This window comes from Panulirus ornatus, chromosome 5, assembly GCF_036320965.1.
Source record: "Panulirus ornatus isolate Po-2019 chromosome 5, ASM3632096v1, whole genome shotgun sequence".
Classification (NCBI taxonomy): domain Eukaryota; kingdom Metazoa; phylum Arthropoda; class Malacostraca; order Decapoda; family Palinuridae; genus Panulirus; species Panulirus ornatus.
The window spans coordinates 40027625-40053662 of NC_092228.1; the positions used below are offsets into that span (position 1 = coordinate 40027625).

At 40.0% G+C, this 26038-nt stretch overlaps 1 protein-coding gene across 1 annotated transcript in view; it reads left to right on the forward strand.

The window, feature by feature from the left end:
* Positions 1–26038, forward strand: part of Itpr (Inositol 1,4,5,-trisphosphate receptor) — a 266291-nt gene that overhangs the window by 33295 nt on the left and 206958 nt on the right. Inside the window, exons 10-14 of the mRNA XM_071662011.1 lie at positions 3421–3635; positions 16159–16319; positions 18646–18799; positions 19546–19710; positions 22268–22468. Of these exons, the coding sequence (XP_071518112.1) occupies positions 3421–3635; positions 16159–16319; positions 18646–18799; positions 19546–19710; positions 22268–22468 (896 nt within the window). The remainder of the gene's footprint in view (positions 1–3420; positions 3636–16158; positions 16320–18645; positions 18800–19545; positions 19711–22267; positions 22469–26038) is intronic.

Here is a 26038-nt window from a genome sequence, read left to right on the forward strand (position 1 = left end):
GAACAGAGAAGGGGGCCAGGTGAGAATATTCCCTCAAAGGCCCAGTCCTCTGTTCTTAACGCTACCTCGCTATCGCGGGAAATGGCGTATAGTATGAAATTTTTTTTTTTTTTTTTTTTTTTTTTTTTTTTTTTTCCAAAAGAAGGAACAGAGAAGGGGGCCAGGAGAAGATATTCCCTCAAAGGCCCAGTCCTCTGTTCTTAACGCTACCTTGCTATCGCGGGAAATGGCGAATAGTATGAAAAAAAAAAATATATATATATATATATATATATATATATATATATATATATATATATATATATATATATATATATATATATATTTTTTTTTTTATACTTTGTCGCTGTCTCCCGCGTTTGCGAGGTAGCGCAAGGAAACAGACGAAAGAAATGGCCCAACCCCCCCCATACACATGTATATACATACGTCCACACACGCAAATATACATACCTACACAGCTTTCCATGGTTTACCCTAGACGCTTCACATGCCTTGATTCAATCCACTGACAGCACGTCAACCCCGGTACACCACATCGCTCCAATTCACTCTATTCCTTGCCCTCCTTTCACCCTCCTGCATGTTCAGGCCCCGATCACACAAAATCTTTTTCACTCCATCTTTCCACCTCCAATTTGGTCTCCCTCTTCTCCTCGTTCCCTCCACCTCCGACACATATATCCTCTTGGTCAATCTTTCCTCACTCATTCTCTCCATGTGCCCAAACCACTTCAAAACACCCTCTTCTGCTCTCTCAACCACGCTCTTTTTATTTCCACACATCTCTCTTACCCTTACGTTACTCACTCGATCAAACCACCTCACACCACACATTGTCCTCAGACATCTCATTTCCAGCACATCCATCCTCCTGCGCACAACTCTATCCATAGCCCACGCCTCGCAACCATACAACATTGTTGGAACCACTATTCCTTCAAACATACCCATTTTTGCTTTCCGAGATAATGTTCTCGACTTCCACACATTCTTCAAGGCCCCCAGAATTTTCGCCCCCTCCCCCACCCTATGATCCACTTCCGCTTCCATGGTTCCATCCGCTGCCAGATCCACTCCCAGATATCTAAAACACTTCACTTCCTCCAGTTTTTCTCCATTCAAACTCACCTCCCAATTGACTTGACCCTCAACCCTACTGTAAATAACCTTGCTCTTATTCACATTTACTCTTAACTTTCTTCTTCCACACACTTTACCAAACTCAGTCACCAGCTTCTGCAGTTTCTCACATGAATCAGCCACCAGCGCTGTATCATCAGCGAACAACAACTGACTCACTTCCCAAGCTCTCTCATCCCCAACAGACTTCATACTTGCCCCTCTTTCCAAAACTCTTGCATTTACCTCCCTAACAACCCCATCCATAAACAAATTAAACAACCATGGAGACATCACACACCCCTGCCGCAAACCTACATTCACTGAGAACCAATCACTTTCCTCTCTTCCCACACGTACACATGCCTTACATCCTCGATAAAAACTTTTCACTGCTTCTAACAACTTTCCTCCCACACCATATATTCTTAATACCTTCCACAGAGCATCTCTATCAACTCTATCATCTCCCAGCACATCCACCCCCTGCGCAAAACTCTATCCATCCCCCACGCCTCGAAACCCATAAACATTGTTGAACCCACTTTTCCTTCAAACTCCCCTTTTTTGCTTTCCGAGATAAGTTTCGATTCCACACATTCTTAAAGGGCCCCAGAATTTTCGCCCCCCCCCCCACCCTATGATCCACTTCCGTTTCCATGGTTCCATCCGCTGCCAGATCCACTCCCGATTTTAAAAATTCATTTCAGTTTTTTTCCATTAAAACTAATTTTAATATCCCAAATAAAAAAAATTCACTTCCCCCCATTTTTTCCCTCCTTTAAAAACTCACCCCCAATTGACTTGACCCTCAACCCTACTTTAAAAAAACCTTGCTTTTATTCACTTTTAACTCTTAACTTTCTTTTTTAAACCATTTTAAACCAAACTCAGCCCACCAGTTTCTGCAGTTTCTCACATAAATTCAGCCACCACCTGTATCATCAGCGAACAAAAACTGACTCACTATATATATATATATATATATATATATATATATATATATATATATATATATCTTTCTTTTCTTTTAAACTATTCGCCATTTCCCGTGTTAGCGAGGTAGCGTTAAGAACAGAGGACTGGGCCTTTTTTGGAATATCCTCACCTGGCCCCCTCTGTTCCTTCTTTTGGAAAAAAAAAAAAAAAAAAAAAAAAAAAAAAAAAAACCGAGAGGGGAGGATTTCCAGCCCCCCGCTCCCTCCCCTTTTAGTCGCCTTCTACGACACGCAGGGAATACGTGGGAAGTATTCTTAATCCCCTATCCCCAGGGATAATATATATATATATATATATATATATATATGCACACACTGAAAAATTCCTTTATGCATCACACTTGTTATACAGGAAGTTCTGCTTGAGTCTTTAATCTTGACCTAATTAGTAGGATAACTAAAGTGCCATGGTGAGTATAGTTTAGTTTCTAAATAAATGCTTCTGTTTGGTTTTCTTAACGTGTCCAGATTTACAGCTATATGTGTAGATTGACTTCATTCAGTAACTTTATACAGTTTTGTTTTGAATTTAAGAATTTCATTGGTAATTTTGTTTATGAACATGATATTAAGGTATTCTTACATTAAAAAGAGCCATATTAGTTTGTTACATATTAATTAGGAATATGATTTTTTCATATGGAAAAATTCTGTCCTTGATCATATGAAAGATTACATGAGTGCTAATTCTTCTTTTGTTACTTTCACAGAAATTGAATGAATTATATACCTATTCTATGTGACTTATTTTGCATATAATTCTAAAGAATTCAGACATGTCTTGCCACTCTTTCTTGTTATATACAAATCTTGTATTATCTTTTAATTTCATGGGAGAAGGGTTCCCTAAGGAAAAAAAGTGGAGATGATAGATGATTAGATGAATTTGTTTATACAGGAAAAATAGGTAGATACATTTGGTAGAAGTAGCTGGTAGGGACATTAAGGAGGAGCTTCTGAAAACACTATGCTTGCGGTGCCCTCTGTCATCACCCTGTTAAGGGTGAGACGCTGGAGGGTAAGAAGTGCTTCGGCACTGGAGTTCAATAGTAATGGAGACTCTTTTGCAGTGGCCTCCCCTTTGAGGGAGTTCCCAAGGGGAAAGGGCTTCAGAAATGTAGATAGAGAGGTAGATAGACATACATTATAAACTTATTTTGAGAATATATTTGTGTGGTTTGTGTGGTCTTCTTAGTGACATGGCTGACATTTTCCTCCATTTTGTACATATGATATTAATTTCAGATAACCATGAATCCTTTGGTGTGTATATTTTAGCATCATAATAATTTATTTTCAGATCCTAATGGGGGTCCAGTCTATCAGCTGGTCTCGGTACCATTAAGTAATGACATTGCATCTATCTTCGAGCTTGAGCCTACCACTTTAATACGGGGTGATTCCATGGTCCCACAGTCTTCATATGTGAGATTACGACATTTATGCACAGCCACATGGGTCCACTCAACTTCCATACCCATTGACAAAGAGGAGGATAAGCCTGTAATGTCAAAGGTGAGTTGTCTCTGTTGTGCTTTAGTATTTTATTTATTATTTTATTTTACTTGGTTGCTGTCTTCCTTGTCATTGAGGTAGCGCCAGGAAATAGACTAAGAAAGACCCATCACTCATATACACACATATATACATAAATGCTTATACATGTACATATACATATACACTTATACATACACATACACAGACATATATATATATATTATCCCTGGGGATAGGGGATTAAGAATACTTCCCACGTATTCCCTGCGTGTCGTAGAAGGGGACTAAAAGGGGAGGGAGCGGGGAGCTGGAAATCCTCCCCTCTCAATTTTTTTTTAATTTTCCAAAAGAAGGAACAGAGAAGGGGGCCAGGTGAAGATATTCCCTCAGTGGCCCAGTTCTCTGCTCTTAACGCTACCTCGCTAACGCGGGAAATGGTGAATAGTTTGAAAAAAAAAAATATATATATATATATATATATATATATATATATATATATTTTTTTTTTGCCGCTGTCTCCCGCATTTGCGAGGTAGTGCAAGGAAACAGACGAAAGAAATGGCCCAACCCACCCCTATACACATGTATATACATACGTCCACACACGCAAATATACACACCTACACAGCTTTCCATGGTTTACCCCAGATGCTTCACATGCCCTGATTCAATCCACTGACAGCACGTCAACCCCGGTATACCACATCGATCCAATTCACTCTATTCCTTGCCCTCCTTTCACCCTCCTGCATGTTCAGGCTCCAATCACACAAAATCTTTTTCACTCCATCTTTCCACCTCCAATTTGGTCTACCACTTCTCGTTCCCTCCACCTCCGACACATATATCCTCTTGGTCAATCTTTCCTCACTCATTCTCTCCATGTGCCCAAACCATTTCAAAACACCCTCTTCTGCTCTCTCAACCACGCTCTTTTTATTTCCACACATCTCTCTTACCCTTACGTTACTTACTCGATCAAACCATCTCACACCACACATTGTCTTCAAACATCTCATTTCCAGCACATCCATCCTCCTGCGCACAACTCTATCCATAGCCCACGCCTCGCAACCATACAACATTGTTGGGACCACTATTCCTTCAAACATACCCATTTTTGCTTTCTGAGATAATGTTCTCGACTTCCACACATTCTTCAAGGCTCCCAGGATTTTTGCCCCCTCCCCCACCCTATGATCCACTTCCGCTTCCATGGTTCCATCCGCTGCCAGATCCACTCCCAGATATCTAAAACACTTTACTTCCTCCAGTTTTTCTCCATTCAAACTTACCTCCCAATTGACTTGACCCTCAACCCTACTGTACCTAATAACCTTGCTCTTATTCACATTTACTCTGAACTTTCTTCTTTCACACACTTTACCAAACTCAGTCACCAGCTTCTGCAGTTTCTCACATGAATCAGCCACCAGCGCTGTATCATCAGCGAACAACAACTGACTCACTTCCCAAGCTCTCTCATCCCCAACAGACTTCATACTTGCCCCTCTTTCCAAAACTCTTGCATTCACCTCCCTAACAACCCCATCCATAAACAAACATATATATATACATATATATATATATATATATATATATATATATATATATATATATATATATATATATATATATATATATATATATATATATATTGCAGTGGAATTTATTAAAAAAGGGGGTGACTGTACTGTTGACTGGTTGGTAAGGTTATTTAATGTATGTATGACTCATGGTGAGGTGCCTGAGGATTGGCAGAATGTGTGCATAGTGCCATTGTACAAAGGCAGAGGGGATAAGAGTGAGTGCTCAAATTACAGAGGTATAAGTTTGTTGAGTATTCCTGGTAAATTATATGGGAGGGTATTGATTGAGAGGGTGAAGGCATGTACAGAGCATCAGATTGGGGAAGAGCAGTGTGGTTTCAGAAGTGGTAGAGGATGTGTGGATCAGGTGTTTGCTTTGAAGAATGTATGTGAGAAATACTTAGAAAAGCAAATGGATTTGTATGTAGCATTTATGGGTCTGGAGAAGGCATATGATAGAGTTGATAGAGATGCTCTGTGGAAGGTATTAAGAATATATGGTGTGGGAGGAAAGTTGTTAGAAGCAGTGAAAAGTTTTTATCGAGGATGTAAGGCATGTGTACGTGTAGGAAGAGAGGAAAGTGATTGGTTCTCAGTGAATGTGGGTTTGCGGCAGGGGTGTGTGATGTCTCCATGGTTGTTTAATTTGTTTATGGATGGGGTTGTTAGGGAGGTAAATGCAAGAGTTTTGGAAAGAGGGGCAAGTATGAAGTCTGTTGGGGATGAGAGAGCTTGGGAAGTGAGTCAGTTGTTGTTCGCTGATGATACAGCGCTGGTGGTTGATTCATGTGAGAAACTGCAGAAGCTGGTGACTGAGTTTGGAAAAGTGTGTGGAAGAAGAAAGTTAAGAGTAAATGTGAATAAGAGCAAGGTTATTAGGTACAGTAGGGTTGAGGGTCAAGTCAATTGGGAGGTGAGTTTGAATGGAGAAAAACTGGAGGAAGTGAAGTGTTTTAGATATCTGGGAGTGGATCTGGCAGCGGATGGAACCATGGAAGCGGAAGTGGATCATAGGGTGGGGGAGGGGGCGAAAATCCTGGGGGCCTTGAAGAATGTGTGGAAGTCGAGAACATTATCTCGGAAAGCAAAAATGGGTATGTTTGAAGGAATAGTGGTTCCAACAATGTTGTATGGTTGCGAGGCGTGGGCTATGGATAGAGTTGTGCGCAGGAGGATGGATGTGCTGGAAATGAGATGTTTGAGGACAATGTGTGGTGTGAGGTGGTTTGATCGAGTGAGTAACGTAAGGGTAAGAGAGATGTGTGGAAATAAAAAGAGCGTGGTTGAGAGAGCAGAAGAGGGTGTTTTGAAGTGGTATGGGCACATGGAGAGGATGAGTGAGGAAAGATTGACCAAGAGGATATATGTGTCGGAGGTGGAGGGAACAAGGAGAAGAGGGAGACCAAATTGGAGGTGGAAAGATGGAGTGAAAAAGATTTTGTGTGATCGGGGCCTGAGCATGCAGGAGGGTGAAAGGAGGGCAAGGAATAGAGTGAATTGGAGCGATGTGGTATACCGGGGTTGACGTGCTGTCAGTGGATTGAAGCAGGGCATGTGAAGCGTCTGGGGTAAACCATGGAAAGCTGTGTAGGTATGTATATTTGCGTGTGTGGACGTATGTATATACATGTGTATGGGGGGGGTTGGGCCATTTCTTTCGTCTGTTTCCTTGCACTACCTCGCAAACGCGGGAGACAGCGACAAAGTATAATAAATAAAATAAATATTTATATGTATATATTTTCTTTCTTTTTTTTTAAACTATTTGCCATTTCCCGCGTTAGCGAGGTAGCGTTAAGAACAGAGGACTGGGCCTTTTTTGGAATATCCTCACCTGGCCCCCTCTGTTCCTTCTTTTGGAAAATTAAAAAAAAAATGAGAGGGCAGGATTTCCAGCCCCCCGCTCCCTCCCCTTTTAGTCGCCTTCTACGACACGCAGGGAATACGTGGGAAGTATTCTTAATCCCCTATCCCCAGGGATATATATATATATATATATATATATATATATATATATATATATATATATATATATATATATATATATATTGTATATCGCTACCTCGCAAACGTGGGAGACAGCGACAAAGTATAAAAAAAAAAAAAGCTGTGTAGGTTTGTATATTTGCGTGTGTGGACGTATGTATATACATGTGTATGGGGGAGGGTTGGGCCATTTCTTTCGTCTGTTTCCTTGCGCTACCTCGCAAACGCGGGAGACAGCGACAAAGTATAAAAAAAAAAAAATATATATATATATATATATATATATATATATATATATATATATATATATATTTCTTTTCTTTTAAACTATTCGCCATTTCCCGCGTTAGCGAGGTAGCGTTTAGAACAGAGGACTGGGCCTTTGTGGAATATCCTCACCTGGCCCTACTCTGTTCCTTCTTTTGGAAAATTAAAAAAAACGAGGGGGAGGATTTCCAGCCCCCCGCTCCCTCCCCTTTTAGTCGCCTTCTACAACACGCAGGGAATACGTGGGAAGTATTCTTTCTCCCATATCCCCAGGGATATATATATATATATATATATATATATATATATATATTTTTTTTTTTTTTTTTTTTTTTACTTTGTCGCTGTCTCCCGCGTTTGCGAGGTAGCGCAAGGAAACAGACGAAAGAAATGGCCCACCCCCCCCCATACACATGTACATACACACGTCCACACACGCAAATATACATACCTACACAGCTTTCCATGGTTTACCCCAGACGCTTCACATGCCTTGCTTCAATCCACTGACAGCACGTCAACCCCTGTATACCACATCGCTCCAATTCACTCTATTCCTTGCCCTCCTTTCACCCTCCTGCATGTTCAGGCCCCGATCACACAAAATCTTTTTCACTCCATCTTTCCACCTCCAATTTGGTCTCCCTCTTCTCCTCGTTCCCTCCACCTCCGACACATATATCCTCTTGGTCAATCTCTCCTCACTCATTCTCTCCATGTGACCAAACCATTTCAAAACACCCACTTCTGCTCTCTCAACCACGCTCTTTTTATTTCCACACATCTCTCTTACCCTTACGTTACTTACTCGATCAAACCACCTCACACCACACATTGTCCTCAAACATCTCATTTCCAGCACATCCATCCTCCTGCGCACAACTCTATCCATAGTCCACGCCTCGCAACCATACAGCATTGTTGGAACCACTATTCCTCAAACATACCCATTTTTGCTTTCCGAGATAATGTTCTCGACTTCCACACATTCTTCAAGGCTCCCAGAATTTTCGCCCCCTCCCCCACCCTATGATCCACTTCCGCTTCCATGGTTCCATCCGCTGACAGATCCACTCCCAGATATCTAAAACACTTCACTTCCTCCAGTTTTTCTCCATTCAAACTCACCTCCCAATTGACTTGACCCTCAACCCTACCTGTACCTAATAACCTTGCTCTTATTCACATTTACTCTCAACTTTCTTCTTCCACACACTTTACCAAACTCAGTCACCAGCTTCTGCAGTTTCTCACATGAATCAGCCACCAGCGCTGTATCATCAGCGAACAACAACTGACTCACTTCCCAAGCTCTCTCATCCCCAACAGACTTCATACTTGCCCCTCTTTCCAGGACTCTTGCATTTACCTCCCTTTACAACCCCATCCATAAACAAATTAAACAACCATGGAGACATCACACACCCCTGCCGCAAACCTACATTCACTGAGAACCAATCACTTTCCTCTCTTCCTACACGTACACATGCCTTACATCCTCGATAAAAACTTTTCACTGCTTCTAACAACTTGCCTCCCACACCATATATTCTTAATACCTTCCACAGAGCATCTCTATCAACTCTATCATATGCCTTCTCCAGATCCATAAATGCTACATACAAATCCCTTTGCTTTTCTAAGTATTTCTCACATACATTCTTCAAAGCAAACACCTGATCCACACATCCTCTACCACTTCTGAAACCGCACTGCTCTTCCCCAATCTGATGCTCTGTACATGCCTTCACCCTCTCAATCAATACCCTCCCATATAATTTACCAGGAATACTCAACAAACTTATACCTCTGTAATTTGAGCACTCACTCTTATCCCCTTTGCCTTTGTACAATGGCACTATGCACGCATTCCGCCAATCCTCAGGCACCTCACCATGAGTCATACATACATTAAATAACCTTACCAACCAGTCAACAATACAGTCACCCCCTTTCTTAATAAATTCCACTGCAATACCATCCAAACCTGCTGCCTTGCCGGCTTTCATCTTCCGCAAAGCTTTTACTACCTCTTCTCTGTTTACCAAATCATTTTCCCTAACCCTCTCACTTTGCACACCACCTCGACCAAAACACCCTATATCTGCCACTCTGTCATCAGACACATTCAACAAACCTTCAAAATACTCATTCCATCTCCTTCTCACATCACCGCTACTTGTTATCACCTCCCCATTTACGCCCTTCACTGAAGTTCCCATTTGCTCCCTTGTCTTACGCACCCTATTTACCTCCTTCCAGAACATCTTTTTATTCTCCCTAAAATTTACTGATAGTCTCTCACCCCAACTCTCATTTGCCCTTTTTTTCACCTCTTGCACCTTTCTCTTGACCTCCTGTCTCTTTCTTTTATACTTCTCCCACTCAATTGCATTTTTTCCCTGCAAAAATCGTCCAAATGCCTCTCTCTTCTCTTTCACTAATACTCTTACTTCTTCATCCCACCACACACTACCCTTTCTAAACAGCCCACCTCCCACTCTTCTCATGCCACAAGCATCTTTTGCGCAATCCATCACTGATTCCCTAAATACATCCCATTCCTCCCCGACTCCCCTTACTTCCATTGTTCTCACCTTTTTCCATTCTGTACACAGTCTCTCCTGGTACTTCCCCACACAGGTCTCCTTCCCAAGCTCACTTACTCTCACCACCTTCTTCACCCCAACATTCACTCCTCTTTTCTGAAAACCCATACTAATCTTCACCTTAGCCTCCACAAGATAATGATCAGACATCCCTCCAGTTGCACCTCTCAGCACATTAACATCCAAAAGTCTCTCTTTCGCACGCCTGTCAATTAACACGTAATCCAATAACGCTCTCTGGCCATCTCTCCTACTTACATAAGTATACTTATGTATATCTCGCTTTTTAAACCAGGTATTCCCAATCATCAGTCCTTTTTCAGCACATAAATCTACAAGCTCTTCACCATTTCCATTTACAACACTGAACACCCCATGCATACCAATTATTCCCTCAACTGCCACATTACTCACCTTTGCATTCAAATCACCCATCACTATAACCCGGTCTCGTGCATCAAAACCGCTAACACACTCATTTAGCTGCTCCCAAAACACTTGCCTCTCATGATCTTTCTTCTCATGCCCAGGTGCATATGCACCAATAATCACCCACCTCTCTCCATCAACTTTCAATTTTACCCATATTAATCGAGAATTTACTTTCTTACATTCTATATATATATATATATTTTTTTTTTTTTTCATACTATTCGCCATTTCCCGCGTTTGCGAGGTAGCGCTAAGAACAGAGGACTGGGCCTTAGAGGGAAAATCCTCACCTGGCCCCCTTCTCTGTTCCTTCTTTTGGAAAATCAAAAAAAAAAAAAAAAAAAAAACGAGAGGGGAGGATTTCCAGCCACCCGCTCCCTCCCCTTTTAGTCGCCTTCTACGACACGCAGGGAATACGTGGGAAGTATTCTTTCTCCCCTATCCCCAGGGATAGGGGATAGGGTTAGGGAAAATGATTTGGTAAACAGAGAAGAGGTAGTAAAAGCTTTGCGGAAGATGAAAGCCGGCAAGGCAGCAGGTTTGGATGGTATTGCAGTGGAATTTATTAAGAAAGGGGGTGACTGTATTGTTGACTGGTTGGTAAGGTTATTTAATGTATGTATGACTCATGGTGAGGTGCCTGAGGATTGGCGGAATGCGTGCATAGTGCCATTGTACAAAGGCAAAGGGGATAAGAGTGAGTGCTCAAATTACAGAGGTATAAGTTTGTTGAGTATTCCTGGTAAATTATATGGGAGGGTATTGATTGAGAGGGTGAAGGCATGTACAGAGCATCAGATTGGGGAAGAGCAGTGCGGTTTCAGAAGTGGTAGAGGATGTGTGGATCAGGTGTTTGCTTTGAAGAATGTATGTGAGAAATACTTAGAAAAGCAAATGGATTTGTATGTAGCATTTATGGATCTGGAGAAGGCATATGATAGAGTTGATAGAGATGCTCTGTGGAAGGTATTAAGAATATATGGTGTGGGAGGCAAGTTGTTAGAAGCAGTGAAAAGTTTTTATCGAGGATGTAAGGCATGTGTACGTGTAGGAAGAGAGGAAAGTGATTGGTTCTCAGTGAATGTAGGTTTGCGGCAGGGGTGTGTGATGTCTCCATGGTTGTTTAATTTGTTTATGGATGGGGTTGTAAAGGAGGTAAATGCAAGAGTCCTGGAAAGAGGGGCAAGTATGAAGTCTGTTGGGGATGAGAGAGCTTGGGAAGTGAGTCAATTGTTGTTCGCTGATGATACAGCGCTGGTGGCTGATTCATGTGAGAAACTGCAGAAGCTGGTGACTGAGTTTGGTAAAGTGTGTGGAAGAAGAAAGTTGAGAGTAAATGTGAATAAGAGCAAGGTTATTAGGTACAGTAGGGGTGAGGGTCAAGTCAATTGGGAGGTGAGTTTGAATGGAGAAAAACTGGAGGAAGTGAAGTGTTTTAGATATCTGGGAGTGGATCTGTCAGCGGATGGAACCATGGAAGCGGAAGTGGATCATAGGGTGGGGGAGGGGGCGAAAATTTTGGGAGCCTTGAAAAATGTGTGGAAGTCGAGAACATTATCTCGGAAAGCAAAAATGGGTATGTTTGAGGGAATAGTGGTTCCAACAATGCTGTATGGTTGCGAGGCGTGGGCTATGGATAGAGATGTGCGCAGGAGGATGGATGTGCTGGAAATGAGATGTTTGAGGACAATGTGTGGTGTGAGGTGGTTTGATCGAGTAAGTAACGTAAGGGTAAGAGAGATGTGTGGAAATAAAAAGAGCGTGGTCGAGAGAGCAGAAGAGGGTGTTTTGAAATGGTTTGGGCACATGGAGAGAATGAGTGAGGAGAGATTGACCAAGAGGATATATGTGTCGGAGGTGGAGGGAACGAGGAGAAGAGGGAGACCAAATTGGAGGTGGAAAGATGGAGTGAAAAAGATTTTGTGTGATCGGGGCCTGAACATGCAGGAGGGTGAAAGGAGGGCAAGAAATAGAGTGAATTGGAGTCATGTGGTATACAGGGGTTGACGTGCTGTCAGTGGATTGAAGCAAGGCATGTGAAGCGTCTGGGGTAAACCATGGAAAGCTGTGTAGGTATGTATATTTGCGTGTGTGGACGTGTGTATGTACATGTGTATGGGGGGGGGGGGGTTGGGCCATTTCTTTCGTCTGTTTCCTTGCGCTACCTCGCAAACGCGGGAGACAGCGACAAAGTATAAAAAAAAAAAAAAAAAAAAAAAAAATATATATATATATATTTTTTTTTTTTTTTTTTTTCTGCTTTGTCGCTGTCTCCCGCGTTTGCGAGGTAGCGCAAGGAAACAGACGAAAGAAATGGCCCAACCCACCCCCATACACATGTATATACATACGTCCACACACGCAAATATACATACCTACACAGCTTTCCATGGTTTACCCCAGACGCTTCACATGCCTTGATTCAATCCACTGACAGCACGTCAACCCCGGTATACCACATCGCTCCAATTCACTCTATTCCTTGCCCTCCTTTCACCCTCCTGCATGTTCAGGCCCCGATCACACAAAATCTTTTTCACTCCATCTTTCCACCTCCAATTTGGTCTCCCTCTTCTCCTCGTTCCCTCCACCTCCGACACATATATCCTCTTGGTCAATCTTTCCTCACTCATTCTCTCCATGTGACCAAACCATTTCAAAACACCCTCTTCTGCTCTCTCAACCACGCTCTTTTTATTTCCACACATCTCTCTTACCCTTACGTTACTTACTCGATCAAACCACCTCACACCACACATTGTCCTCAAACATCTCATTTCCAGCACATCCATCCTCCTGCGCACAACTCTATCCATAGTCCACGCCTCGCAACCATACAACATTGTTGGAACCACTATTCCTTCAAACATACCCATTTTTGCTTTCCGAGATAATGTTCTCGACTTCCACACATTCTTCAAGGCTCCCAGAATTTTCGCCCCCTCCCCCACCCTATGATCCACTTCCACTTCCATGTTTCCATCCGCTGCCAGATCCACTCCCAGATATCTAAAACACTTCACTTCCTCCAGTTTTTCTCCATTCAAACTCACCTCCCAATTGACTTGACCCTCAACCCTACTTTACCTAATAACCTTGCTCTTATTCACATTTACTCTTAACTTTCTTCTTTCACACACTTTACCAAACTCAGTCACCAGCTTCTGCAGTTTCTCACATGAATCAGCCACCAGCACTGTATCATCAGCGAACAACAACTGACTCACTTCCCAAGCTCTCTCATCCCCAACAGACTTCATCCTTGCCCCTCTTTCCAAGACTCTTGCATTCACCTCCCTAACAACCCCATCCATAAACAAATTAAACAACCATGGAGACATCACACACCCCTGCCGCAAACCTACATTCACTGAGAACCAATCACTTTCCTCTCTTCCTACACGTACACATGCCTTACATCCTCGATAAAAACTTTTCACTGCTTCTAACAACTTGCCTCCCACACCATATATTCTTAATCCCTTCCAGAGAGCATCTCTATCAACTCTATCATATGCCTTCTCCAGATCCATAAATGCTACATACAAATCCATTTGCTTTTCTAAGTATTTCTCACATACATTCTTCAAAGCAAACACCTGATCCACACATCCTCTACCACTTCTGAAACCACACTGCTCTTCCCCAATCTGATGCTCTATATATATATATATATATATATATATATATATATATATATATATATATATATATATATATATATATATTTCTTTCTTTCTTTCAAACTATTTGCCATTTCCCGCGTTAGCGAGGTAGCGTTAAGAACAGAGAACTGGGCCTTTGAGGGAATATCCTCACCTGGCCCCCTTCTCTGTTCCTTCTTTTGGAAAAATAAAAAAAAAATAATGAGAGGGGAGGATTTCAGCCCCCCGCTCCCTCCCCTTTTAGTCGCCTTCTACGACACGCAGGGAATACGTGGGAAGTATTCTTTCTCCCCTAGGCCCAGTCCTCTGTTCTTAATGCTACCTTGCTAATGCAGGAAATGACGAATAATTTGAAAGAAAGAAAAAATATATATATATATATATATATATATATATATTTCTTTTCTTTTTCTTTCAAACTATTCGCCATTTCCCGCATTAGCGAGGTAGCGTTTAGAACAGAGGACTGGGCCTTTGAGGGAATACCCTCACCTGGCCCGATTCTCTGTTCCCTCTTTTGGAAAATTAAAATTATATATATATATATATATATATATATATATATATATATATATATATATATATATATATCCCAGGGGACAGAGGAGAAAGAATACTTCCCACATATTCCCTGCGTGTCATAGAAGGCGACTAAAAGGGGAGAGAGCGGGGAGCTGGAAATCCTCCCCTCTCGTTTTTAATTTTCCAAAAGAAGGAACAGAGAAGGGGGTTAAATGGGAAAATGAAACATGATAAGTTCCCAAGTGCACTTTTATGTAATAATCACATCATCAGGGGAGATACAAGAAAGAAATATATCAGTCAATTGATATACAATGAAGAGCTTTAGCTAGGAAGCCCTTTGATAAACAAGTGACTGTTGGACAGTAACTTCATCCACCCCACCCCACAGGAAACAGCATCGCCACCCTCTAGATCAGCAAAGTAGTGCCTGGAAAACTGACAAAAAAATGGCCACGTTCATTCACACTGTCTCTAGCTGTCATGTGTAATGCACCAAAACCACAGCTCCCACAGACCTTTCCATGATTTACCCCAGATGTTTCACATGTCCTGATACAGTCCATTGACAGCATGTCAACCCCAGTATACAACATCGTTCCAATTCACTTTATTCCTTGCATGCCTCTCGCTCTCCTGTATGTTCAGGCCCCGATCACTCAAAATCTTTTTCACTCCATCCTTCCACCTCCAATTTGGTCTCCTGCTCCTCCTTATACCCTGCACCTCTGACACAATTAATCTCTTTGTCAACCTTTTCTCGCTCATTCTCTCTCTATGTCCAAACCATTTCAATGCATCCTTTTCTGCTCTCTCAACCACATTCTTTTTATTACCACAAATATCTCTCACCCTTTCATTACTTACTTAATCAAACCATCTCACACCACATATTGTCCTCAAACTTTTCATTTCCAACACATCCACCGTTCTCCATACAACCCTATCTATAGCCCACGCCTCACAACCATATAACATTGTTGGAGTTACTGTCTCTTCAAACATACCCATTTTTGCTCTCTGAGATAACGTTCTCTCTTTCCACACATTCTTCATCACTCCCAGAACCTTTTCCCCCTTCCTCACTCTGTGACACTTCCACTTCCATGGTTCTATTTGCTGGTAAGTCTACTCCCAGATATCTAAAACACTTCACTTCCTCCAATTTTTCTCCATTCAAACTTACATCCCAACTAACTTGTCCCTCAACCCTTGCTCTTATTCACATTTACTTTCAGCTGTCTCCTTTCACACTCTTTGTATAAGGTAAATAAAGTAATTAGGGTATCCCCTTGTAGTATTATTGGATATTCATGGGTACCAAATTTTTGAAGTGTATTAATAACACAAGTGTGATTATATTGATGAAGATTATACTAATATGTTAATTGTAACAAGGATGATGATAGGAATAGTATCTGTAATGGTGATGTTAGCAATGGGAAAAGAAAGATTAATGCTTTTAAAACAGGTTGGTTGTGCCCCCATCAAAGAGGATAAGGAAGCTTTCTCATTAGTTCCAGTTCATGCCAAAGAAGTGAGAGATCTAGATTTTGCCCATGATGCCAGTGAAGTTTTAGCCAAACATGCGAAGAAACTAGAAAAAGGGTCTATAACACAAGCTGAGAGAAGGTAAGAAACTGAATTTGTTTTCATTATGTAGCACAAACCTTATTAGACTTATTTCTCTTTTTTGTCATTGTAGCATAATAATGGATATGTATATGGCAAGGCCACAGTATTTTTAGGTAACTTTGCTTTTGCTAGGCATTGAGCTACTCATAATTGATGTACAGGTTGTGTGTACCTGATCCACCTCATTCAATTGGGAATGAAGTGATTGTGATAAATGGATAGATTAGGTAGGTAGATAGGGGGTAGTGCACATGGAAACATTTGATAGGCTTTTGTTGAACAGGCAGTATTTGCAGTGATTGCTACATATTCACTCAGCATTAATGGCAAAATGTTTTTGTAGGTAGATGGCATGACTCTTACTGATGCACTTATATTTTTTTAAGACCAAAATGATGATCCATCTTGTGGTTATATAGATATTATTCTTATTTTCCTCGTCTGCATTGATTTTTTTTCCATTACCCATCAGGTCCACCATTTTTTGTTTTTAAGGTCCTTAAGTTGAATAACATTTAAAGATGAAAATGCATATGATTATCTGTTCGTATCTTGTAAAATACTGGATACCATCATATATTTCTATTGCCATGTTAAGTAATAGGATATCCTATGCCAATAATTCTTGTTCTTTACCTCAGGAGTTAAAGATAAAGAAAACATGAATATATTTTATTGTCATTGATGGAATATAGTTATTGATGTTATGCTTCATTTGCCATTGCTAATAATGCAACATGTTTGTTTGCATGAGCATCATGTATCATTATTTCCAAGGATTTCAAAGATTTTTTTGAAGTTCTTTCTAACCTGTCTCTGACATTTGTTTTTCATATCGGAAGATACCCTTTTTTTTCCATTGACTTTTCTGTGCTAGCTTACCTTCTCCAAAAAAAGCCTACTCGTCCCATGAATGTTTTTGGTTCTCTTTTCAGAATTGTACACTTTTTTCTTATTCATATCCATCATCTTGTTTCCTGTTTTCACTCAAGCCCTTAAGTTCTTTACTCTGCTTTACTTTTTTTCACTATATTAGATTTTTAGAACATTCAGCTTCTTTGATGTTTGTATCATTGATCAGCTTTATTATTGATCCTTCTGTATTCTTCCTCTCTTTCTACTCTTGTATTTATTTCTGTTGCAGACACTGCTAATCAATTCTTCAGGTACCAAATGCCACTTACAACTTCTTTTGAACTGTTTTGTGTACATCTTCTTGGTTGTTATCCAGAGGTTCTAGTTAGCTCAGTTTTTGCCTTTCATCCTTCATGGCTTCTCATTCATACACATATCTAGTCTTTTGAGAATGAAAGACAAGCCAGTTAGTTTAAAATCCAATTATTTGCTCAGAGTAGGCAGGCATTTAGCTGTATTTATGTACAAAACATAGCTGGTACCATCTTGTAGTGTATGGTAAGATAGCATAAAATCAAAAGATACAAAATTTAGGCTACAATTCTCCCAGTGTGAAGAATTGTTTCTTTTTAGTATCAAAACAGTGGTGCTTGAAGCTCCTAGTATGGCATGAATCCCTAAAAATAGTGTTGTAAATCATGGTTGAACAAAAGTTCGTTTTAGTGTCTGAATCTTTGAAAAGTATCATATCCTAGGTGGTTAAATGAGTGGATGATGCAATGTGGTAATTGTTTTTTGGTTAACAGAAACTTGTGCCCTTCAAAATATTTTGAATGCAGAAAATCTTTTTTTTCTATGGGATTAATATTTGTATCAGAGAGTGAAAATGGGCTCATGCTACTGCTGTTTATGCTTCTGCCCCTGTTGCCACTGCTTCTGCCATTACTACTACTGTTTTTTACTCCTAATTTGTAACTATTACTCCTTGCTTTACTCTCTTGCTTTTTCCACTTCTACCATTCCTAGTTTCTTCTCCCCTCCCTAGGTTTGTGATGTTGGTTCCCTTGGCTTCTCTATGTGTGGTATATTCCTTACAGTTATCTACCAATGAGACTGATATTAGAGAATAAACTTTTGTTTCTTTTGTTTTTGAAGGCACTGATTGGCTGGCCATGAAAGAAAATTTTAGGGAATACTGGTATTTTTGATGCAACGTTTGAGTTTTCCATGTATGAGTTCTCTTGCTGTATTGGACAAGGATTCCTTTTCATGTCCTGAAGCCTCTTCTTTCAAAGTGTGGAAATTTTCTGTCAGTTTACAACTTGTGTTCTTTAACACTGCTAAGATTGTGTTGTCATTAGATAATTACTTATATGTGAAATTTCATTTATCAAATTTTTCCATTGCCTCAATCCAAATAGCAGTTTCTTTGACAGTAAAAATCTTGTATAGATTTTTTTTTTTTCAGGTCGTTAATGCTGTTGCTTTTAGATCTTGTATATTTCACTGCTGAGAAGGAACATGAACAAAACAAGAGTGAATCATTGGCATTGGCTCTGGAAGTCACTAATCCTAACCGAGACCGTCAGAAGCTTCTCAGAGAACAGAGTATCTTAAAGCAGGTGAGTAATTTTCTCCAACACATCCACCCTCCTCTGTGCAACCTTATCTATAATCCACACCTTGCAACCATATAATATTGTTGGAACTACTATTCCTTCAAACATACCTATTTTTGCTCTCCGAGATAATGTTCCATCCTTCCACACATTCTTCATCGCTCCTTGAACCTTCACCTCCTTCCCCACTCTGTAACTCACTTCCGCTTCCATGGTTCCATTTACTGCAAAGTCTACTCCCAGATATGTAAAATACCTCACTTTCATTCAGGTTTTCTTCATTCAAACTTACATCCCAGTTACCTTGTCCCTCAACCCCAGTGAACCTAATAACCTTGCTCTTATTCACATTTACTTTCAACTTCCTCCTTTCACACACTTTTCAAAACTCAATCACCATCTTCTGCATTTCCTCACTCGATTCAGCCACCAGAGCTGTATCATCGATGAAGAACAGCTGACTTCTTTTCCAGGCCCTCTCATCCTCAACAGACTGCATACTCACCCCTCTCTCCAGTATACACATACACACTAACACAGATGTAGTGCATATGAATGTGCACTTTCATGCAATATATAATGCCCTCCAACAGCAAGGATTTGAACCTTGTACCATGTGCTTTGTAGTTGGGTACGCTAACCACACAGATTTTTCTCATTTTCAGGGATAAAAGTCAATTAGTATTGTTGACTTTTTAATTTATAAGAGAATGGATCACTTGTTTCTAACTTTGTTTTTTATGTTCTAGATTTTTAAGATTCTTAGGGCACCATTCACTGAGACTCAGGGAGGTGACGGTCCTCTCCTCCGGATTGATGAACTGAATGACCCACGACACTCTGCTTACAAGAACATTTTTCGTCTGTGTTATAGACTCCTGAGACTTGCCCAACAGGGTTATAGAAAAAACCAGGTAAGATGGATTAGAGTATTTAAAGATTAAAAGCTTATAGAATGCAGTGAAAATATCTTTAAACATATTGAAGGCATTAACTTGCTATGAGAAAAGTATAAGGAATTATTTAGAGTGAATATAATTGATTTAGATTAGAAATAGGTGTATATGGCGGGGGGGGAAGCACTTCCCCCTCCCCCTCCTAGAACTATACAGTATGCAGTAAGCTTGTTCAGTATATTTCTCCAATTACCCTAATACTTTTCATCCCTTGAAGCAAAATATAGATGTATATTTGTGTATAGTTAACTGTTTCATTGATTTACAATAGTGATTAATGAAACAACCTTGTCAGTTTCACTACTTTTTCAAGATATTGACATAAGTTTGAAATAAAAAAAATTCTCTACTAGCAAAAGCAAATGGATTTTTTTCAATGAATAAAACCTTCTGGGATTATTGCTGTCAGCAGTTTTATATCAAGTATCATAAGTACATTTTCATTCAAATCTGGTCACCAGTCTTACAATAGACTTTTGTAGAATAGGTCTGTTCAGTTTCATGAGAGTTTTACTACTATTAATAAATTAATATCTAAATAACTCAAAACAGATAAGTCCTCTGAGATGCAGTGTGTTGTTACATACTACTCTTGTTCTGAGCCATTCTTCATTGTCATGATCAGATCATAAGCAATGAGTGTTTCTTAACTAGGTGCATATCCAGGAATTGGGTCAGGGTGGCTCCCTTTGGCCATCCTGGATATGCATCTGGTTAAGGAACACTCATTGCATGAAGGCTGATGAAGGGAAATAATGAATATTGCTGTATGTGGAAATTGGAAGTTTTGGAAGAAAATCAGCTATGTTACAAAAGATTTTTTTTGTTTAAGCATCTATCATGAGTAGAAATACTTAGCAAATTAATTTTTATCATAGACTGAAATAATTGTTATTTGGTGAAGAAATTGCCTAAGAAATGGTTGTGTCATACCCAGATAGCTTCTGAATTCAGCTAAAGATTTTATGAATGATCTGTGCTTCCAATATATCAGCATAATGTTTATATAATCAACCATTATGGACATTAACACAAATGAGCACTTTCTTTTACCACACACTGTTGATGCAGATGTCTAAACCAGATGAGCATGCATGCATGTTCTTTTAGGGCAGATAGGTGGGATGGCAGCTCACTGTTGATGCAGCTAATCTCTGTTGTGGATCAGAAAGGAAAGCCTCTTGAAGCATTAATAATTTTCTGTCCCTGACATATAACTGCAGAGACGCTTGCTTGTACAGAGCAAAAACTAATCAACTGCATATGGAAACAAATATTCACTGATTCAGTGGTTCTTGCTTAATATTTATGGTTTCATACAGAGTTAATCCAAAAGCCAAGGATTTTTCACTTCGGTTTATAACACATTTAACTTCGGACATATTTTTGAGATATGTCGCTGTTTTTTATCATAAAGATTAGATCTTGTGTGCTTACTGGTAGAAATTACTCGTCATTAGGTTTCAGAATTGTCATCACCTCAGTATTCTTTTTGGTAAATTCACCAGCTGAGGAAAGTCTTTTAACACTGATGTTGCATTGGTCACTTTAATGATTGCCAAAAATCATGTTTATTGACTGAGGTGTGATGTTAAAGATGCCATTTTGTTTTTACTCAAGCCTGAATCAGAAGGATAAGGTGATGAAAAATTTTGTGATCCTACTGATGACATGTAGGTTTATTGTCTTGAAGTGCATAAGCAGTACACGTCAGATGAGACACAGGTCAACTCTATTTTTCAGTTGAGATAGATTTGTCTTATTGGGGCTTGAAATTTGTCTTTTGATCTCAAATTTTATTCTTTACTGTCTGAGGGTTTGTTTGCATAATGTAATAATTCCACAATGTTGTTGTATGGACTCATTTATATTATGATGTTGCACTGAATGGGATACCTGTATGCTAAGTTCCATACAGACATTGAATACAGTGAATAGTTGATTTATGGTTTACACCTAATTGCTTTTCCTGTCTTCTCAAGGTAATGTCAAGGGCAGATGAACAATATCCTCATTATTAAACATTGTCTGTAAATGTCAAGTTTGATATACTAAAACTGGAATCTACTGTATACAATCAAGCCTCAAAGACTACTCCATGATTTACCTCAACTGCCACGTATGCCTGATTCAACCCTTCACTGGCATGTTGCACCTCTATACCACATTGTTATTCTGAAGAAACTCCATAAAATTAATGTAACTGCTTATGTATATATAGTAGATGGTAGGCAGCCACTGACCAGGGGGTTATATAACTTGTACTACCTGCCTGGTTATTGGAAGGTTTTGTGGTGGCGGCCCAGTGAGCCTGAAATTCAGTGGTTGTCAAGTTGCACTCCTCTAATCCAGGTAACTCTCTTTTCATTCTGCCTCACCCACACATTGATTGCTGGCATAGTTCAGGGTCAAAAGGATTATGCTGCCTTTTAATCCTTCCTTCAGTTCCAAACTTTCACCTCTATTGTTCATTATTATGATTATAGATGTTTTCTAAGCCACTCGCATTTTTCAGGAGCATATTGCACAACACTTTGGTTTCATGCAAAAACAAATTGGGATAGACATTTTGGCTGAAGAGACCATCACAGCGCTTCTTCATAACAACCGCAAACTACTGGAGATCCATATCACAGCTACAGAAATTGAAACATTTGTAGGATTGGTCCGGAAAAATATGCACAAATGGGACTGGAGATTCCTCGATTATTTAAAGGTATTTTGATTTTTTTTCATGATCCTTTTGGTATTGTGGGTGTTTATATATGTACTGTGTACTAACTTTGTTACTAGAAATCAGACAGCAAATAGGCACATCTTCCTTGATAGTGTGGTCTGCAAAACCAGTAGCAACCATCTTTGGAAAACAATAATGAAAATCCATGATTCCCATATCACCAAGGCCCCCACACATGAAGTACTTGTAAACCAAAACTAAAACATTTCTCACAGAGTACTCACAAACATACTCATGAAGCACTACTCGCAATTTAACTACAAACAAATTATTATCAATATTTTATGAACTCAAGACACCTTTGTCAGTGATCCAGGAGCTCCTACATTCCTGTAGCTACACTCAGTAGCAGGGACAGGATAGACTCCTTTAAAGTGTACTCTTTGGCCAGCTGATGAAAATAGAACCTCACCAAAGGTTGCTTTTCACTTGTGATGTAAATGCCAACAGGGGGACTTTGTTAACACACTAGTCACACCCTTAAACAGAACAGTCATGAAAGTACAGAGACTCCACCCAGAAACAACAGCTTGCTCATGATTCACACCCACTGACATTCAGATTATGTGAATACAAATAAGAACTCCCCTACTATTTGCCCAGATAACAAACCAAACTTCTACATAAAATTCTTAGACCCAGTTGCAGTCTGAGCACACACAGATATTTTCACCTATTTCAAACTACACAAGGAAATTCCAAATATCTGGAAACTTGCTAACATAGTTTCCATCATGAAACCCTTCAATTTTCCCATCAGCTGTCATTGCTGTCATCATTGTTGAAATTCGATGAATGATTAATCCACAACAAGTCAAGCAAGATATCCCTCTTTCTCACACAGCACAGCTCTAGACCTAGTTGCTCCAGAACTTGAGCATATGTTCAGTGCAGCTCCAGGAGGAAGTAGAACCATGCATAGAACATCCACAGAAACATTCAAAAGCAGGTTGGATGCATGTCTCTCTTGAAAATTCCTCGCAACTCTCGCCTGTCTTTTGATGGTTCTGTAATTCCACCTCTTGACTCAGCAAACATACTTGGTGCTACTGTGGCATTCACTCTTTCTTGGAAACCCCACATTACAGGAATAGCTAAGTCTGCCTCTAAGAAACTGGGTGTCCTGGTTAGATGTTGAAACTTTTCTTCTGAACAGTTGCTCCATTTATACAAGGGATTGATTCGTCCTTGTATGGGGTACTTCTTTTACATTTGGGGTGGCTCTATCTCTGCATCCTTACTTGACAGAGTTGAGTCAAAAGCAGTCAGCCTTTATAGGCCCATAGCCTAGCAGTAGCATTTCCGCCTGTGGCACAGGGGTCCTGGGTTCAATCCTGGCTGTTGTTTCAGAGGTGGAGGGAACAAGGAGAAGTGGGAGACCAAATTGGAGGTGGAAAGATGGAGTGAAAAAGATTTTGAGTGATCGGGGCCTCAACATGCAGGAGGGTGAAAGGCGTGCAAGGAATAGAGTGAATTGGAACGATGTGGTATACTGGGGTAGTCTTGCTGTCAATGGATTGAACCAGGGCATGTGAAGCATCTGGGGTAAACCATGGAAAGTTTTGTGGGGCCTGGATGTGGAAAGGGAGCTGTGGTTTTGGTGCATTATACATGACAGCTAGAGACTGAGAGTGAACGAATGTGGCCTTTGTTGTCTTTTCCTAGTGCTACCTAGCGCACATGCAGGGAAGGGGGCTGTCATTTCATGTGTGGCGGGATGGTGACAGGAATGAATAAGGGCAGACAGTATGAATTATGTACATGTGTATATATGTATATGTCTGAGTGTATGTATATATGTATACGTGAGATGTATAGGTATGTATATGTGCGTGTGTGGACATGTATGTATATACATGTGTATGTGGGTGGGTTGGGCCATTCTTTTGTCTGCTTCCTTGCGCTACCTCGCTAACGCTGGAGACAGCGACAAAGTATAATAAAAGAATATAACTTCCAAACTTGATATCCTTGCCCTACGCTACTGTGTTGGTTTGTTTTCCCTCTTCTGTAGGTATTACTTTGGTTTCTGCTCCTGAGAGCTGGCTGCTTGTGTGCCCACACCACTAGCTCGACCACGTTATACTCAGCAAGCTGCTGCATCACAAGATTATTGTGTGACAATCAGCATCTCTAGGGTGGGCTGTTTTAACATCTACTTCTTTCCCTACTCTTCAAAGCTGTGGAACTCTCCACCTTTTCATGTCTTTCTCAGTAACTAAGACCTGGCACATTTCAAAAAACAGGTTTTTCACTTTCTCAAAAATTCATAAATACTTTCCCGTGTCTTTTCTTTTTCCATTTCATAATTCTCTCTATATATCAGTTTGGGCCTGGCCTTGATGTGGACTTTTGTCAGTGACTGGAGCCTTCAACCAAAAAAAAAAGTCTGAAATCAGTCCCTGATAAGCTTCAGATAGATGATTTTTCAAAGGAGGTTGTGACTTAGAGAAACAGTGTAATTAAACAAGCAAGACTTGCAGTTACTGCTGTGTGCTTGTCTAAAATATTCTGGCAAAATCCCTTTATTGGTATTTGTAGGCACTACGCTGCACACAGAACTCACACAACTCATCACGAATGGCTTTAACCAACCACAGTTCTGCTTCCATGACCCCCTTCACCTCCAGTGGGCACTGTGTGAAAGTCCTCTCCTATGCAGAGTGATTCAAAATCACATTTTCCTGACATTGCTCAAGCAATAACTAATGTGCAGCATCACACAATTAGAGAATTGGCTTACTCAAGCAGAAAGTCTGCATTCCCTCAGAAATCCACCATCATCCTAATAGCCCTGTAAAGACATGAATCCAACCTCCACTTGTCCATAACTCTAAATGATTAGCATCTTCCCCTCAAAACAACTTCAACCTTATTAGGTATCACATTGAAGACCCTCATTACATTTATTCATTACATTTACTTCCCACACCACAGACGTTAACACAAAGTGCTAAAGACAGACAAAAAGCCCATAGAACACTTAGTAACTACAGTTTTGAATTAAGATTTTTTTTTTTTTTTTTTTTTACAAATAGTGCATCATCTCTGCTGAAAACTATGCCTTACCTGCCTGAAAATCCACCTTGTCAGAAGCAGGCATGGTGTGGTTCCAGACCACACAAAGAAAGGCCCATAGAACAGTGAGTGGCTGTCTTGCAACCATACATGCTCAACACATGCACAGTGAAACAAGATTTAGTTCTTGAAGCATGAATTTGGTTTTCTTTTTGTACCATCATGATGCATTGAATGATTTGTTTTAATACTTTAGGAACCTGGGTTAGATTGTTTATGATAGTCACGTGACAGGTTCCTGTATCACTATGACCTTTTGTTTTGTTTAATCAAATTTCTGTATCACTTTGACCTGCTGTTTTATTTCATCAAATGCAGTCCACAGTAGGAAATACTTTTCAATTGATTTTGATTCTATAAATTTCAGTGAGAACATATGAATTGTTGTACATTGCACAGGATTCAGTTTTTGTGTAAAATCTTCTTTTAATCAATTAGCTTGTTATGTACTGTATCATTGTTTTTGAGTTC